The following is a 19,480-nucleotide window of genomic DNA, read 5'->3' on the forward strand; positions in this document are numbered from 1 at the left end:
GATTTCTTGATTAGATTATATGAGCCAAAACCCATTAATAAGCTGGTTATTAAATACAAACAACATGCATCAATAATAATTAGAATTTAAATGATTTGACTACAAAGAAGACAGCAATTAGTCATGTAAGATTTTGTTTTTTTTAAAATTCACTAAATTTAGGAATGCCTGTGTAGCTCAGTCCATTAAACATCGGCCTTCAGCTCAGGTCATGATCTCAGGATCCTGGATCTAGTCCCACATTAGGCTCCTTGCTCAGGAGGGAGCCTGCATCTCCCTCTGCCTGCTGCTCCCCCTGCTTCTGCATGCTCTCTCACTCTCTCTCTCTGTTGAATAAATAAATAAAATATTTAAGTTAAAAAAAAATAAAATAAGGGGCGCCTGGGTGGCTCAGTGGGATAAAGCCTCTGCCTTCGGCTCAGGTAATGATCCCTGGGTCCTAGGATTGAGCCCCACATGGGGCTCTCTGCTCAGCAGGGAGCCTGCTTCCTCCTCTCTCTCTCTCTGCCTGCCTCTCTGCCTACTTGTGATCAATGTCAACAAATAAACAAAATATTTTAAAAAATAAAATAAAATAAAATTTACTAAATTTATATTTGAAACTTTCCCCTAAGTATTCTGTGATAACTAGTTTCTACATGGCGAAAATGTTATAATAATGCTCATGCTAAGTCGTGACTAAACAAATTTTATCATCGCTGTCCCAAATACAGATTAGATGAGTCAGATGAAAAAGGGTCATTAGTTCCTCAACATAGTTCTCTGAATTATATGCATAAATGAAAAAAATCTATATGACTCCAACAAATTGCATTTTCTTCTTAAAAATTCATTGCTTAAGTATGGTAGTTCTTGAACAGAAATGTTACTGCTTCCCAAAGGCTTGTCCCTCTGCCCCTCCCCAACTCATGCTCTCCCTCTCTCTCTCAAATAAACAAACAAAATCTAAACACAAATGAACAACACACACAAAACTCTCTTCTTTATATGGCCTCAGGACTTACACTTTATATACCATACAGAATAGAAAGTGGAAACTGATTTTTATGTTGGCAGAAATTGAATAGGCTAAATAATTCACATAAATTCCTAAACTAATCTGTAATATTAATTTGTTGTCTATTTTTTCAATAGCTACATAAATTTTAGTTCTTTTCTAATACACAATATATACTCGAGTTTAAGAGCATGAACTTGGTACTAGAACCCCATCTTGTTACCTCCAACTTGTGATTTTTGGAAGAGTCACATCCCCCTTCTGTTCCTCAGAGATCCACATGCAATAATAGGGATAATAATAGTGTCTATAACAGAGTTACTGTGAACCTTAAAAAAGTTAATCTATGTAACATATTTTATTATAGGTACACTGTAAGCATTATAAAATATTAAGCATATACTTTTAAAATTCTGTTGTTATTTTTGATAATTTCCAGTTTCTTCTTAGGAAAGTGAACCAAGTTTAACCAAGTCATTGAATTTTAACTACATATTATGCTATAGGAGTAATTGATACCAAAAATAGTTACAGAGCTAGATAATCTCCAAGACGTGCACTTGGTAATGAATAATGTAATTTACCAAAGGTGAGCTAACATTTTGTAAAACACCACCACTTATTTAATACAACAAACCTATGAATTTGGGACTGTAATACTGTGTGCTTTATAGGGAGAAACCAAGTTAAAGGTAGATTAAATAACTTGTGAAAACAGCCAACATTTTCTACCAAATAAAATAATTCCCTGTGGCCAATATTAATTTTTAAATCATAGATACTTTCTGCATCCATCTCCCAAGATTACCAATACACCTTCTATAAGCACATCCCCTATTACTTTGTGTTATCTTTGTGTGTCCTGGTACACGATGATGGGTTTCGCAGCATCGTATGTGAATATGTAAACATTTATTACAATACTGTTTATAGTGTTTATTGTTTTCTAATAAATTTTAGCACCGCAGGATAGTGGAGAGTTGGCAGAATCAGTCATGTGTTGAGATTTTGTATGCTTCTTCCAAAGAATCCAGATAGAGGTCTCAAAGAATACTAATATTACGACTCTTCAGCAGCACTGCAGATGAAGGTTTAACACCTAAGCCAATCCATAGAGAAGGTCTGGTGGCATATACATAGTATTTGGATTTCCATAGTCCTGGGTTTGAATATTAATTTATCATTCCCCTAAATGTGTGACTCTACACAAGGTCCTTCAACAATTTGGGGCAGTTTATCCATCTGTAAAATTTCATATGGTAAAATTTTATAGCAGAAAAGGTAAACTGTGCATTCTAGGCCTTACTAATTTAATTGTTTTGAGTCTTCGGCAAATGACAGGGAGGCAGGTAATATATCAAGGTCTGGGGCTGAAACTTGTGATAGGACTTGGTAGTTTTTCAAAACAACATTTTTGTTTTTAATATACTGTGGGAAGAAAATCTTGTTTATTCTTTCTTTTCTTATCACCAGCAAGTCATTTCAGTGAATATCCTAGCTTTCCATAATCTATGTCTTCTACTTCCTTAAGTCTGTTTTTTAAATCTTTATTTATAAAAAGCCCTCTCTCCTTCATTTTCCGTGTAATTTATCATCCTCTTCAGGAAGAATCATTTTGAAAGAACTTTTTAAATGTGTAGAAGATCCTACCCAATGAAGTTTTAATTATATGGACACAACATAGAAAACATGTTTGATCCAGTGAAAATTATCACTATTGGTGAAAGTTGGTTCTGTGAACCAACTCTGGTATGATGGCTACATGCTTGATAAAATACTAGCTAGGTAATTGACCTTAACTTCGGTGGTGTGTGAATTTCAGGGATAAACACTAGTATGATGCACAGCTAGTGCTCCAACAGCAAAACAGCAAAACATTGATACCTTACTCACCCATCCTTTTATCATTTATATTTGGCACATGGCAGAGCTTCCCATAAAGGAAGGGTCATTTAGATTTATAATGGCTGATTTTAAAAAGTAATAATAAGGGATGCCTGGGTGGTTGGTTAAGCTTCTGACTCTGATTTTGGCTCAGGTCATGATCTCAGGGTCTGGGATGCAGCCCTGCATTGGGCTCTGTGCTCAGCAAGGAGTCTGCTTGTCTCTCTCCCTCTGTGCTCCCTACTCCACCTCAATAGACACTCTCTCCAAAATAAATCCTTTTTTTTAAAATATTAAAAAAACAATTTAATACTATTTCGTATAAGCAATAACTGACTTGATTTTGTAATTGTCTCTTCTCTTTTTATGTTTTCAACAGGTAACCCATTATTAAGCAGTAAAGTCAACATATTGATTAATGTCTTAGATGTCAATGAATTTCCTCCAGAAATATCTGTGCCATATGAGACAGCTGTGTGTGAAAATGCCAAACCAGGACAGGTATCTTATCAATATTGTTAACTAATAACATAAAAAGACCTACCATATGCATATGTTTCAGGGTATAAGACCACACATAAATGCATGCACACGCACATACACACACACACACACACACACACACGTCAATATCGATATCAACATTGATATTGATAATGATCGAGGGATAGGTAGATCTTTTTCCCTGGTTCATATGTTTTCATTAAAAAAAAAAAACAACACAGGGGATATTAAACTTATAATTAGGTGTGCATTTATGGATGTAGAAGTAACATCCCAAAGGATAAAGTGATGATGGCCTAGTGAATGTTCTTCATATAACTAAAAAGTCTAAGATTACAAATCTGCTCTATTTTCACTCCTTTACTGTGGAACTTCTATGGAATCTGTGACCATAAACCTAGTAAGCAAACAACTTTAGAGTGCGTTCTTTTAGAGTGTTTCTTGCTTTGCTCACATGCTTTATGAAGGGGTATCTCAGAAAAGCTCTGTAGCCCATTAAAAATGTAAGGCTTCTTTCTCTAGTGGTCTTGAGTAGAACATCTAGGTTATTCAAAATCTTTGGATTACATTTTCCTTATTAAGTCAATATTGCTGTGGTTCTAATGGAAGATGTCATGAGGGATGACCACATGGTTATAAAAGTTACTGTCAGAATCCTAGATTTAATGTGATTGTTGGTGTTGGTGTTGGGTAGCCAATTTTTTTTTCTAGACTATTATAGATGGATGAATAAAATAACATAATATAATGTGATATGGTGATATAATATAATTAATGAATCAATCATGAAAAAATGATGAGAGTATGTCATGAAATAAGAATATGATTAATCCAGTACCATAAGTTTCAAAGGAAAAATATATCAGTATGCTTGGTTCGTTTTGTATTTTAACCACCTTTAAATAGCATAACTATTCATTTAAGTAAATTTAAAGTTTTAATTACTACTGAAATATCTTGATATTTGAAACAGTATCTTTATTGAAAAAGGTTATTCTTTAATATTCAGTATTTGTTTCAATTTGAATGTTTTATACTAGAAAATCTGTTTATCTGTAGAAAAATCTGTTCCATAACCCTAATCCTGTGATGTCCAGTAGCTATGTAGTTATTAAATTAAAATTAAATAAAATTAAAAATCAGTGTTCTCCTTATTACTAGCCACATTTCATTTGCTCAATGGCTGTATGTAATAAGTGGCTACCATTTTTTTGTCCATATAAATATAAAATATTTTCATCAGTACAGAAACTTCTAGTGGACAGTGCTGCTCTAGTCCTTTCTCTGATAATTTGGGGAAAGTATTAACTTTATTACAACATGACTTATTTATAGAAAAATTTGCATCCTTAATTTTTAATAGACACAGAAATACATTAAAATGAAGTATTAACCCTTTATCACCTTAAATGCACCCACAAGTTACATGGGATAAGGCAAGTGCCCACTTCAGTATCTAAAAGAGTAGATGCTACATCAATGTTTAAACAAATAATAAACCAGTTTGGTTATTTGAGAAGTTATAAGAGGTTTTCTGAAATTCCATAACTTAGCAATTTCTCACTTTCCAGATCCTTCCAACCTCACCCCCAAAACCCAATTCTCTATTTTTTTAGATAGTTAGGGATATTAATTATTTTATATTGATCAGACTCTTGTAATGCACCAAATGAAAGTCCTTTGGAAACAGAACTCCATTTGATGCTTCCTTGCTTGTCTGGTAAATTGAAGAGTTGAAAAAGTTGGGAAAAGTAGAAATGACCCAAGATAACTTGGTTTTCTTAGATCTGGACAAAGTGGTGGACAAAGTGGTAAGCAATCTGTGTGGGCTCCTTGGAGGCTCTTTTTCTAATAAATGCCTATTGGGTTTTCTACTGGGACACATTTGTTCCTTGAGTTTTCGGGGAGTATGGTATGTGAGAATTTTCTGCTTTTAACCAAGGCATTTTAGCCTTTGTCTAGGAACTATGCATAGGAACTCTATATCTCTTCTGGCCTACTATTGGATATATATGTATGTATGCATGTGTTATCTATCAAGAGACAAAAGAGAAAAGAGAAAAAGATGATGCTATCTAAATCAACAATAATATATATAGTGAATTACTGTAGTAGGAGAGTTCTTTTTTTTCCTTAGGGCAATGACTCCCAAGTGTCAATTCCAGATAAGTGCCTGTTTACGCCAAAACTTTCTTCTCTGTCTGCTGTTTGAAAGGACATTGCTTCATTCTAAAGTTATGTTCTTGATATTTTTTGATGTTAAATAACTTTAATTTAGTAAATGATTATGCTGCCTATAGTAGTTAAAGGCAAAACAGAACACCTGGCAAACCAATCCCCTAATAATTTACAGAAAATTAATGGATGGGATATAATGATCTGACTGAACATATGAGTTTAGGTGAAGTTACATAAGTTGAAGTTTTATAGAACTGTGACCGATTCCCACTGCATCAGGGAACTGAAATTCTCATTAGAAAACCGATTTGTCAAATTAGAAATTACTAATATGGCACCAGGCCCTCAAAGGCACTGAATATATGCTTGTGTGTGAGTGTGTGTACATGCACTCAACTCTATGGGGAGGTAGAACATAGTAAGGAGATTGAGTTTTAGCCATGGAATGAAAACAGAAGGTCGTAAATAAATTACATAGTTAAAAAAAATAAATCATGTACTTAATGGTATCAATCTAAGAACACATGACGTATGCTTTTGCCCACCGTGACCAAGACACAGTACCTGAAATGTAAGGTCTTCCTTTGGTAAATTCAAATTTCGTCTAAGGGAGTAACCACCTAAGCAGTACTCGACTCTCACTCATTTCTACACACGTTTCCTGAAATTCTTTCTGACGCAAAGCCATTGGATATATTAATAAATGCAACCTCAAAGGTATTATAATTTGCTTATCTCTGTAGTGAATTGTCAATTTCACAGTTTGGCTCTCAGAAGTTATTTTTAATCTCCAAATTCTTAAGGGCATTTTCTTGAAGTATCAGAATTTTAACTACTAAACACACAACCTGTGGAAGCGATTTTAGAAAAAATTTGAAACCGGGATGCTAGTGCTTACTTCTTAAAAAAACTTTATGAAAATATACTTAGTATTCTTGCTCACTGGGGAAAAACAAACATAAAGATAAAAACAGATTTACATCCTTTGTATTTCCCTTTCTCATCATTTTATTTATTTATGAAAATAAAATGCATTCACACAAACAAAACTACACTAAAATTTCGCTATCTCAAGGGCTTTTAAATAATCAGAGATTTTCTTTCCAGTAAGCATTTTCATATTTAGGTTAGAAAGCATGTATTTTATTTAGCTTAAAATGCAAGCAAGTGCATTTTAATTTTATTTTGCTTATTAGTGAGAATTTTCAATGGTGTTTTTTAGTTATGCAGATATTGATTTGGAATTGCCCCATACTCTATAATTAAACTTAAGCCATTATGAACTGTAAATGTTTAGATATTTGTTCATAAAAATTATTTGTAAATAATTGGCCCACTGATATGAATCCAAAAAAGTCATTTCTATCTCCTTGCATGCATCACTGGGTAAACTTATTAGCCTGGTATATGTAAAGTTCCCTTTGAAACTCATGAGTGACTTCAAGTTTCATCTCAACTTTGTTTCAGATAATTCAGATAGTCAGCGCTGCAGACCGAGATCTTTCTCCTGCTGGGCAGCAATTCTCCTTTAGATTATCACCTGAAGCTAACATCAAACCAAATTTTACAGTCCGTGACTTCAGAAGTAAGTTTACCACATAAAAAAAACCCTACCTCCTATAATGTAACTTTGTAAAAGGACACAAAGATAGAAATCAATGTTTTTTCTAAAAGCACTCAAGTTCATAAAATATGAAAATCCATATATAGGAAATATAAAATTCTATAGCTAGCAGTAAATTAAATATTTAATCTATATAGATTGTATCTAATGAGGCAAATTGCTTCCATTTATAATGTGGACAGTCCCTTAATGAGTTAAGCAAAACCAGCCAATCTGGGAAATTGAATGCTTTCTATGTTTTAAATATGTCATTTGTTCCACCTGCACATTACTTGCACAAATGAATGGGTAACTACTTGGTAACTGGTTTATTTGAATGACACAGAGTACAGCACGGGTTAAGAACGCAGGCTTGTAATAGAATGACAGAGGTTCTCTTTCCCACTCCGTTATGTCCTCAGTGGCAGATTCTCAGTGTAGTAAGCTATACTAAATAATTTTAAACTCATAGGTGTACTGAATCAACGGCATAGTATTTATATTAAATAAAACAATGCATGCAAATTCCTTTAACGCAATACCCAAGGTGATTTTACTTACCGTCCCTACGGAACTACGGAAATCTGCATTTCCATCTCTGCCACCAATTGCTACCATCACCACCACTGCTATTGCTACTAATACTATCAGATCTACTGGGAGACTCATAAAAATGCAATGGACACAGGATTACAAATATCAAAGCTAACTACTGGTCAATTGTTCTTACATTATTAGTTCTGTAACCGTGGATATTTTATCCCTTCTAAGTTTCCGTAGTTATGAGATTGGGATTAGAAACATCTGTGTTCGGAGTATTGGATAGTAAAAAGCTAATTTCTTACTAAATTTTATCCTTAGAGAACAAAAGGGCCAATTGTGATGACGATGATGATGATGCTCTTGGTGATGGGATGGACCGAAGTCAAAGAATGGCTGAGAAAATTCACTTTTCTGCAAATATTTAGAGGAAAGAAATTAGACATTTTGTCACAGAAGGGAATTCAGAAGAATTTGCTTCATCCAACAGTGTATTGTGAGGAATGTGTGTAAGGGCAACAGGGTCCCAAATATGAGAAGTCTTTTAAGTAGAGAGACCACATATTTTGTTACGAAAACTAGAACACTATAGAGAATAGAAGTGGACAATATTACTAATTTTAATTAGAACAGCTCACCTAAAATAGGGCTGTCCAAGACAAATCAGACCCTGTGCTCATTCTAACTACCTGCCGTTTGAAAGGATTATAACTTAAATCCAATCACTTCAAAAGTCTTTGTAAGATTTACGAGAGCGTAGAGGTGCCTGGGTGGCTCAGTGGATTAAGCCGCTGCCTTCAGCTCAGGTCATGATCTCAGGGTCCTGGGATCGAGCCCCGTATCGCGGCCTCTCTGCTCAGCAGGAAGCCTGCTTCCTCCTCTCTCTCTGCCTGACTCTCTGCCTACTTGTGATCTCCCTTCTCTGTCAAATAAATAAATAAAATCTTAAAAAAAAAAAAAGATTTACGAGAGCATAATATGTTCAGATTTGCATTAGGGAATCAGTTTGGTTGTAGTATGGAAAATAGAATAGGAGGATTTAGGATTATTTCTGAAGCTATTGCAGGAGTGGGTGAGCGGATATTAAATTAGGGTAATGGCTAATGGAGATATGTGGATAGAGATAGAATTCACAGGACTTGATGCTAGATTGCCTACATTCTGTATGTAAATACTATGGAGAAGAAGACTAACCATTCTTCCAGATCCCTGGCTTGGGCAACAAGGTAGATGGTCCCATCATTCAGGAACATAGAATGACTATTTACCCCACTGTATCTTTGCTGGAAAATATATATCTGATTAACCATGATAACATGAATCAGATAATTTTGCCTCATAGCATAGTGTTTTCTCACAGCTTGAATATTGTTTGCTATTCATTTGGCATTTACTATATACCTTCTTTTATCTAAAGTTATATTTTAAGCATAAGTGTAAGTTTTTAAAAATAATAGAAACATTTTTTTAACCTCATGTATTTATCTTTTAAAAATAATTCCTCTTGGAGGTAGAACATTTAAGTTCTCACTTAGCAAATTTCACTTCTATAATACAATATATACAATATATACAATATAATACAATATAATAGTAGTATCAACTATAGTCACTGTGTTATACATTAGACCTCAGGCCTTATTCATCTTATAATCAAGAGTTTGTATCTTTTTATCAATCTTTCCCCTGGTCTTCATACTGTACTCACCCTTCTTCTTGTGATGATGGAAGATGATAAAATGCTTACATGAGTAGATGAAATGACCTTCGGACTGTACATCAGGAAGTGGATCAGCTGCTTGCAGGCCAAGGTTGACTGAAATCAGAGAAAGTAAAACCATGGATGAGGGGGGAAGGGGGCTACTGTAAACTTAACAAAAGGGTAGGATGTCCTTTGTTATAATGCATTCAGGAACATTGAATCCATGATTCCTCAAGTGCATATATATCAGTTTCTATAACCCCTATTTTTATTAATAATTTTCACCCAGATTTCAAACTTCAGTCCTGACTGTTCCTTTTCCTTAGATTCAAGTACTCAGATCAGTTGCTGAAGATTTCAATGTTAATTCAACGAGTCCCCATTTCTTTATTCCTACTGTCATCAAAAGTACCCAGTATTACTAAGTCTCACTGGGAATATTATAATTGACATTTGGCATCTTGATGTTTTGTTTTCCAATTAAAAAAATTTCCTCTATATAATAACAAAGTCATCTTCCCATGTAAAATGGTCTTTTTTTTTAAATTTATTTATTTGACTGACAGAGATCACAAGTAGGCAGAGAGGGAGGCAGAAGAGAGAGGAGGAAGCAGGTTCCCCTCTGAGCAGAGAGCCCGATATGGGACTCGATCCCTGGACTCTAGGATCATGAACTGAGCTGAAGACTTTAACCCACTGAGCCATCCACGTGCCCCAAAACAGTCTTATCAAGTAAAATTTTCTCAATGAAATGAGTCTAGAGAAGCTGCTTAATTTTTAATTGTTGAATCTAGAATATACAAAGAGACAAATGGAATATTATTGAGATAGTAACATTTTTCTGACTTACCTGTATTTTAATGAGTAATATGTATTTCTAAAATAAGTTTCAGTGATTCCAAAGTCGATATTATGTATGGCTCTAATAAACTAAATATTAACGTGTATTTATAATAACAAAATATTTCAAGGAGTTACTTTAATAGACACAAAAAATGAAATGATGTTATGAATAAAACCAAATTCCCACTTCTATATGTAGAAATAAAAGAAGTAAAGAACAAATGCATGTAAAATAATAATTTTAATAGCAGTATTATTGCATTTATATAAAAGCTAAAATATTTATTGCCTTGAATCATTCTAAGTAAATATTACTATTGTTGATTTTGTCAGAACTAAAATGAATTATTTTTGTCTTTATATTAAAATGCTGATTATTGTAATTTATTATGATGGACCTTCTGCAACAGAGCTAACGACTATCAACAATATCAGACAATATGTCGGAAAGAGAATTCAGGCTAACAATTATCCAGGCAATAGCTAGGTTGGAGAAAGCCATGGATGACCAAACAGAATTGATTAGGGCTGAACTAAAAGTGACCAGACAGATGTTCACAATGTTAGGGCGGAGCTCAAAGCTACCAGGGAGGAGGTTCACAATGCTCTCAATGAGTTCCAATCTAATCTAAACTCTCTCAAAGCTAGGGTAACTGAGACAGAAGATAGAATTAGTGATCTGGAAGAGAAACAGATAGAAAGAAAGGATCAGGAGGAAGCCTGGAACAAACAGCTTAGAAACCACGAAGACAGAATCAGGGAAATAAATGATGCCATGAAGCATTCCAACGTTAGAATTATTGGAATCCCTGAAGGGGAGGAGAAAGAAAGAAGTCTAGAAGATATAGTGGAACAAGTCCTTCATGAAAATTTTCCGAATCTCGCGAATGAAACCAGCGTTCATGAACTATAGGCTGAACGGTCTCCACCCAAGATTATACATTCCAAAAAAACATCACGACACCTGATAGTCAAATTGAGGAATTATAATTGTAGGTCTAATCTCTTGAAAGCCGCCAGGGCAAAGAGGCTCCTTACTTACAGAGGGAAGCCCATCAGAATAACGTCAGACCTGTCCACAGAGACCTGGCAAGCCAGAAGAGGCTGGCAAGATATATTCAGGGCACTAAATGAGAAGAACATGCAGCCAAGAATACTTTATCCAGCAAGACTGACATTCAAAATGGATGGAGAGATAAAGAGTTTTCAAGACCGGCAAGGCTTAAAAGACTATGCAACCACCAAGCCGACACTGCAGGAAATATTAAGGGGGGTTCTATAAAAGAGGAAAAATCCCAAGAATAGCATTGAACAGAAATATAGAGACAGTCTACAGAAAGAAAGACTTCAAAGGTAACTCGATGTCAATAAAAACGTATCTATCAATAATCACTCTCAATGTGAATGGCCTAAATGCACCCATAAAACGGCACAGGGTTGCAGATTGGATAAAACGACAGGACCCATCCATATGCTGTCTACAAGAGACCCATTTTGAACCTAAAGATACACTCAGACTGAAAGTGAAGGGATGGAGAAGCATCTTTCATGCCAATGGGCCTCAAAAGAAGGCCGGAGTAGCGATTCTCATATCAGATAAATTGGACTTCAAGCTAAAGACTGTAGTCAGAGATACAGAAGGACACTACATAATCCTTAAAGGGACTATCCACCAAGATGATCTAACAATTGTAAATATCTATGCTCCCAATATGGGAGCAGCCAATTACTTAAGAAAACTGTTAATCAAGATAAAGAGTCATAGTGATATGAATACACTAATCGTAGGAGATCTTAACACACCTCTTTCAGAATTAGACAGATCATCGAAGCAGAAAATCAATAAAGAAACAAGAGCATTGAATGACACACTGGACCAGATGGACCTCATAGATATATACAGAACATTCCACCCTAAAACAACAGAATACTCATTCTTCTCAAGTGCACACGGAACCTTCTCCAGAATAGACCACATACTGGGTCACAAATCAGGACTGAACCGATACCAAAAGACTGAGATGATTCCCTGCATATTCTCAGATCACAATGCTTTGAAACTGGAGCTCAATCACAAGGAAAAGTTCCGAAGGAACTCAAACACCTGGAAGCTAAAGACCACCTTTCTTAAGAAAGCTTGGATCAACCAGGAGATCAAAGAAGAACTGAAACAATTCATGGAAACCAATGAGAATGAAGACACTTTGGTCCAAAACCTATGGGATACAGCAAAGGCGGTCCTAAGGGGAAAATACATAGCCATCCAAGCCTCCCTCAAAAAAATTGAAAAATCTATGTTTAAAATTTTAATGAATTTTTTTTAAAGATTTCATTTATTTATTTGACACAGAGAGAGAGAGAGAGAGATCACAAGTAGGCAGAGAGGCAGGCGGTGGGGCGGGGGAGGCAGGCTCCCTGCTGAGCAGCAAGCCTGATGTGGGGCTTGATCCCAGGACCCTGAGATCATGACCTGAGCGGAAGGAAGAGGCTTTAACCCACTGAGCCACCCAGGTACTCCTGAATCTTGATGTTTCTAACGCACTTTATTTTATTTTCCATTTTCCATGTACAAAGTGAAAGATGTATATACACACACACACACTCACGCACACACACACACACACACACATGCATATATATATTTACATGCACAAAAGTGAAAGATATGCATATATACATCTATGCATTTTTTTTTACCATATAATCATAGATATAGATCTGGGAAAAATAAAAAAATCAAATGCTAAATTGATATTTGTTGTATTTTAAAGAACGGGTTCTTAGATGAGATAATTTGCAGACTCACGCTTTGTAATCTCTGCTCTTTCATCATGTAAGCAAACACCCACAGATACGCTTTTTTCTCAATGAGATTTTGATGTTAAAAAAAATGGATCAACACACATGCACACACGTGGGTTAACACAGCATACCTCTAGTCTCATAAACAGTTTTATATTCTTTCTGAATTGAAAATTTAATTCTTACACCAGACAAGATTAATGTATCTTCTTTTCTTAAGGGTTATTTTGATTGCATTTGATTACATTTGGCAGCTTTCATAATAATAAAAGAAAGAATTAAAATACGGATGCCTTTTTGCTGATGCAAGAAGCGATTCCTCCTGTTTAACCTATACCAAATTTAAGATCTGAAGTGAAGCTTTTAGTAACCCTCTTATCACAAATGTCATGTTTTGTAGACAACACAGCTGGAATTGAAACCCGAAGAAATGGATACAGCCGCAGGCAGCAGGAGCTGTATTTCCTCCCTGTTGTAATAGAAGACAGCAGCTACCCTGTGCAGAGCAGTACAAACACAATGACTATTCGAGTTTGTAGATGTGACTCTGATGGGACCATCCTGTCTTGTAATGTGGAAGCAATTTTTCTACCTGTGGGACTCAGCACTGGGGCTTTGATTGCAATCCTACTGTGCATTGTTATACTCTTAGGTTGGTTTCAATATTAATCACCTATTCTCTCTCTCTCTATCTCTCCCCATCTCCTCTCACCTGTCTCTTCACAATTTACCGTGTTAATCAGGTTTTCTTCATGAAGATGTCACATCTGGATAGAAGGAAGATGGTCTCTATTGAATGATATTTTTATTAATGCTAATTTTCTAATATCTAAGTATCAGAACATAAAACTATGGTCAAGCCCTTGGGGATTTTCAACTAATAACAGCTGGTGGCCCTTGCCACAGTGAAATTTTCTGTAACAAACATCCCACATACGGCAGTGGGTTTTTTCAAGTTTTTTTTTTTTTAAATTCATTGTAAATTCCAGTAATTGTTGCCACCTAATAAGATATTATATAATCTTCAAAAATATACTACATGAACAGTAGCTCTCAAATACCAGTTCAATAAAAGAAAAAAAGGAAAGAACAGGAAAGGAGTGAGAGAAAGTGAAAGCACCCCCAAGTTTGCTTTTTCTTTTTTTCGTCTTTAAACTGCCAGCCAAAAGCAGTTCTTATTCCACTTTTCTCATATCTCCTCACATCAAAATTCTAACCATTCCCACTAGAACAGCACACACTGAAATATCTAGAAGCATTGCAAAGGAAAAAGGACTGAGGTAATGTATTCTGTAACATCTCTGTAAGAATTCGTATAAATCTACTTTAGGGGTTTCCCTCTTCCATCAATTCTGTTCAGCTGGTTCCCTTCACTTATGAATTCACTGGCAGATTCCCAAAACCAGAGAGAGCTTTTCTGTTTTGCCAGTCATTTCTTTAAGTTCAAATGGAACAGAGGTACAATTGGGCATTGTAGAATCCATTTATACATGCTTCACAAATGTAGATACACACCTCTATCTTAAGATTAAAAAAACAAAAAACTAGGATTTAAAGCATGGAGTAAGGTATTCCATCACAATTTATGGAGAACATTCTCCAAGTGAGAAGCTCATGTTAGTTTGCAGATTGAAATTCTAGTCCAATTTGCTTGGTATCGACATTAATTCCACACAAGTGACTCTCATATACAGAAGAAGAGTTTCATTTCTGTCCTTATAATTCATAAGAAGTTGGCGCTGGAATCTGTTGGTGCTGATGACATGAACCTTAGAAGGGAGGATTCAGAATAACATTCGTGTATCTGAAATCGAACACCAGCAAGCAGGTGTTTAACCTCAAATCAAATGTTACTTTTTAATGCTTCTCTCCTGTCTGGGAGCCACCTGAGTCGCAGAGTATTTCCACATCCACCTAGCATGACTTGGCATGTTCTGGAGGCTCACCTTTGGCCTCTCTGGCCTTCTTACAGTGTAGTGAGTGATCTTGCCCTGCGGGCCGCAGTGTCCACAGTGCACCCGCACACTTCCAGCGGGAGCTGGCCAGGATACAGCTGGGAACGGTGGCTCTGTGAGTCCTGCCATGGGTGTACTTAAAAATCCAACTATTCTTGGACTTCCTGAACCAAACTCACACTCCTTCCAATCTTTCCACTTATCCTTAGCCATTTGCATATCTTTCCTGGGATGGGGGAAGCAACGATGTCTTGTGGCGTCTAGGAATCTGATAGGGGGCCCCTGGTAGGGCCCTTCTCAGTCACAGCACTCCAAAGCCATTTTATATGCAGGCCATCTCTGTGACACTTGTAGATTCTCACCCACTCGCTGGGTGAGCAATAATCTTACTATTTGGATTTCCCTAAGCACTGGGAGGAGTTAAGAGGTCTAAATACCTCTTTAAGACCTGTTGTCCAGGAGCTCTATCTAGATCTCCTCCCTCTTTCCAGATGGTCCAACTTTAGTTTTGGAGGAAGAGGGAATAAATGAGCTTTCACCATCACGCAATCTTCTCTAATTCCTAATTTTAGGATGAGAGTCTTCCAGACCCTGCTGTATGTAGTACATCAGACACACTTTGGCTTCCAACCTATTACCACCTCTGTGAAGGAGAGGGGCTTTTATGATGAGCAAAGTTGAGCACTGACTTCATCATTTGAATCTATGCCCATCCACTTCCAGAGGCAATAAACTCCCTCTTGGGTTTTTTTTTTTTTTTTTTTTTTTTTTAAGATTTTATTTATTTATTTATTTATTTATTTATTTTTTTTAAAGATTTTATTTATTTATTTGACAGAGAGAGATCACAAGCAGGCAGAGAGGCAGGCAGAGAGAGAGGAGGAAGCAGGCTCCCCGCTGAGCAGAGAGCCCGATGCGGGGCTCGATCCCAGGACCCCGAGATCATGACCCGAGCCGAAGGCAGCGGCTCAACCACTGAGCCACCCAGGGATTTTATTTATTTATTTGAGATGGAGTGAGAGAACATGAAAGCATTCACACTTGAGGTAGAGGGAGGAGCAAAGGGATAGGGAAAAGCGGACTCCTTGCTCTGCAGGGACTCTGACATGGGGCTCAATCCCAGGACCCTTAGATCATGCCCTGAGCTGAGGGCAGACACTTAACTAACTGAGCCACCCAGATGCCCGCAAATAAACGCTTCATAATTTATAAAACGAAGGCCCTTATACTCTACACTCTTCTTTTCTTCCTTCTTTTCTTCCCTTTTTAAAATTTATTGCTTTTAATAGTTATTGTCTCATGAAGATTTGGGTTTCTCTTAGAAATATAAGTAATTGTTGCAACTGGGAACTCTAGCTATGAATAATATGTGTTATTTATGGGCTCTAATATTCAAGTTTTATTATACAACCACTATACAGTTCTCTATATGCTTACAACTATTCCTTAAAAAAAATGTGACACACACTTTTTAACTGATACTAAAATTTTTAGATATAACATAAGTTAAATATAAAACTGTAATTGCTTGATTTTGTGAATAATTTGGCTAAGATTTGTTAGCTACAATTTCAAAATGAAATTGAGTAAACATAGATCTGATCTTTTTTGTATAATATGCTTACTTTGAAAATAACATGTTGGCCAGCCCTGAACGATTTTATGGAGATATGAACTACACATTCTCAACTTGTAATTTTTGTCTTCTAGCCATAGTTGTGCTGTATGTAGCTCTGCGAAGGCAGAAGAAGAAAGACACTTTAATGACCTCTAAAGAAGACATCAGAGACAACGTTATCCATTACGATGATGAAGGAGGTGGGGAGGAGGACACCCAGGCTTTCGACATTGGTGCTCTGAGAAATCCAAAAGTGATTGAGGATAACAAAATTCGCAGGGATATAAAACCAGACTCTCTCTGTTTACCTCGTCAGAGACCACCGGTGGAAGATAACACAGACATACGGGATTTCATTAATCAAAGGCTACAGGAGAATGATGTGGACCCAACCGCCCCACCATACGATTCATTGGCAACATATGCGTATGAAGGAAATGGCTCAGTAGCAGACTCTCTTAGCTCTATAGACTCTCTCACCACAGAAGCGGACCAGGACTACGACTATCTGACGGACTGGGGACCCCGTTTTAAAGTCTTGGCAGACATGTTTGGTGAAGAAGAGAGTTATAACCCCGATAAAGTCACTTAGGGCAAAAGTGAAGGATAAAACACAACCAAAAGGAGACATTTAAGAAAAAGAAACATAAGTAGAAATCACACACACACACACACACACACACATACACACACATACACACCAGGCTTTATAGGACACAATCCTTTGATTATCGAGGTTTCTAGCAAGTTGCTATATTTATCATATTGTGAGTTTTGGTTTTTTTTTCTGCCAACACAAGATAAATACTATTATGTGTACTTGCTTGGTTTTGTTTTGTTATTTTGGAAACACACTGAGACAAGCTCAGGCCTATCAAATACGATTTACTGACATGACAACTTAGAACGAAGATAGCTATGTGGCATCACGGTGGAAGAGTGTGAGATTTTTCTTAATTCCACTAAAGTGCCTATTGAAACTCTTATCATTTAAAATGGTGTACAATACACTCTGCTGTGATGGCATTGCAGGATTCAGAGATACAGAGGACAGAAAACAGAGACACTATCTTTATGTCAAGGAGCAATAGAGACATGCTGACTTCCAATTCCTCTTGAGGAAAAGAGAAGAATACTTTCTGAACTCCATCTTCTTATATTCAGAGTTTCTTTTTTTCTTTTTTAAACTGTATGCCAAAACACATTTGTTTTTCCTACCCTTTCAGAAAATTGAAATAAATGCGATACTATCAAATTCTTTATGTAAGTCCTGAATTTTAAGAGCAATGTTTGAACTTAACATTAGTTCATATTAAAGGTGTTCAGTAAAATGTTCCTTTTTTTCCAAAAAAAAAAAAAAAAAAAGAAGTTAAAAAAATTCCTCTTGATAAAGAGAGGCCTCAGGGCTGAAACTCCACATTAAAATAAATATTGGTTTTGTCTTCATACTGTGCTGGTGTGTGGAAAGTTGGTTTTAACAAATCACCAGATTATGAAAGACTTCAGTCACAGATAACATTTTTAAGTTGTGTCTCCATGAAATTTTTTAAGGAAAAAAGTGCCATTAATTTAAACATGGGAAGAGAAATTCGTTATATAGCTTCTCAGAGTTTCTTATAAACTAGTCATTTTTTTTGGTCAGCAAAGACAATTAAAATACATATACAGGATGGATTTATAGCATGTCTAAAAATATTTATCATAATATTACCAAACAAATAAAAAATCAGAGATTTCAGAAAAATCAAACCAGTGACTAATTCCTAAAATAAATGCAAATGCAAAATCAGGCAGTTGATTTGCTTATTGAATTAACATGAACTTCAACTTTGTAAACATTATTATTATACCAGATCTCACAGTTAATTCTTTATGCGATCATCTATAATAATTCCACTATAAATTAATAATTCCACTATACAATTCCTGTGCTCTTAAACAAATTTTACTTTTTAATTTGATGCAGATTTCTGAGAATTGTTAGATTTTATAAGCCTACAAGTAAACTACACTCATATACTTTACTCTCCAGTGAACTGTACAGTATCTAGAAATGCACTTAACAAAACAGATAACTATGAAGTGATAATATATTTTCTTAATAATATAATTATACATGTGACTCCTGAACTCTTAAGACTATCTACAGGAAAAAAATAAAGGTTGCTTATAAGATCCATCCTGAAAATGTGGTCAATACCTAGCTGTATTTATGAAATATTTATGAATATATATATTTGCAAAATTATAAAAGAATTCACACATGGGAAAAATGGGTAGAAATATAGATAGTATAGGCAAGTTATAGTCAGTCCTATTTATTCTTAAGTCTTACTTTAAACATATATAAGTGATAATTATATGGTGGCAATTTGGCTGTTTGCGTTTGCAGTTCACACCCCTGTTTTGGTGTCACATAGTTCCCCCCTTTCCTTGTCTTCCCTACCAGAAACAATGACTGACCTTCTTCCTCTCTGCTCCCAGATTTTACCTGAGTCTCATCTCTGTGAACTTCGTTAGAATATTCATGTACTGTAATAATTCACAGCATGATATGCTTTGGGAAATATTTATGTATTTTTAAAAAGCTGGCAATGTCGTATGAAGGCAACATCTGGGTTTGTCCCAGCCACACAGTTTACTATGCAGTGACGCATGACCCCTTGAAGAAGGTTAATGTGCAAGATCACTTCCAGCTGACAGCGGGGTTCTTGTCAGGAGCGGCTGCATTTTGTATCTTGCTCTAAGTCAGAGATAGGAAGCAATGATGGTACAAAGAAAGCTTGGGAAGGGCAGGTCATTTCAGACCCCATGACTGAGATGCTAAGCAAAAAGGTAAAATTAGTCTTGATTT

The 19,480-nt window shown here is 35.8% G+C and overlaps 1 protein-coding gene across 4 annotated transcripts in view; it reads left to right on the forward strand.

Moving 5' to 3' along the window:
• The window catches only part of CDH12 (cadherin 12), a 998,981-nt gene extending 980,787 nt beyond the window's left edge, over nucleotides 1–18,194 (forward strand). For all 4 annotated transcript variants that reach the window (XM_044233503.1, XM_044233529.1, XM_044233522.1 and 1 more), the window contains 4 exons: nucleotides 3,261–3,382; nucleotides 7,031–7,148; nucleotides 13,454–13,705; nucleotides 16,719–18,194. In XM_044233503.1, coding sequence (XP_044089438.1) covers nucleotides 3,261–3,382; nucleotides 7,031–7,148; nucleotides 13,454–13,705; nucleotides 16,719–17,218 — 992 coding nt within the window. In that variant the 3' untranslated portion in view covers nucleotides 17,219–18,194. The remainder of the gene's footprint in view (nucleotides 1–3,260; nucleotides 3,383–7,030; nucleotides 7,149–13,453; nucleotides 13,706–16,718) is intronic.
• Nucleotides 18,195–19,480: the final 1,286 nt, after the last annotated feature.

Source organism: Neovison vison, chromosome 1 (assembly GCF_020171115.1).
Source record: "Neovison vison isolate M4711 chromosome 1, ASM_NN_V1, whole genome shotgun sequence".
NCBI lineage: Eukaryota > Metazoa > Chordata > Mammalia > Carnivora > Mustelidae > Neogale > Neogale vison.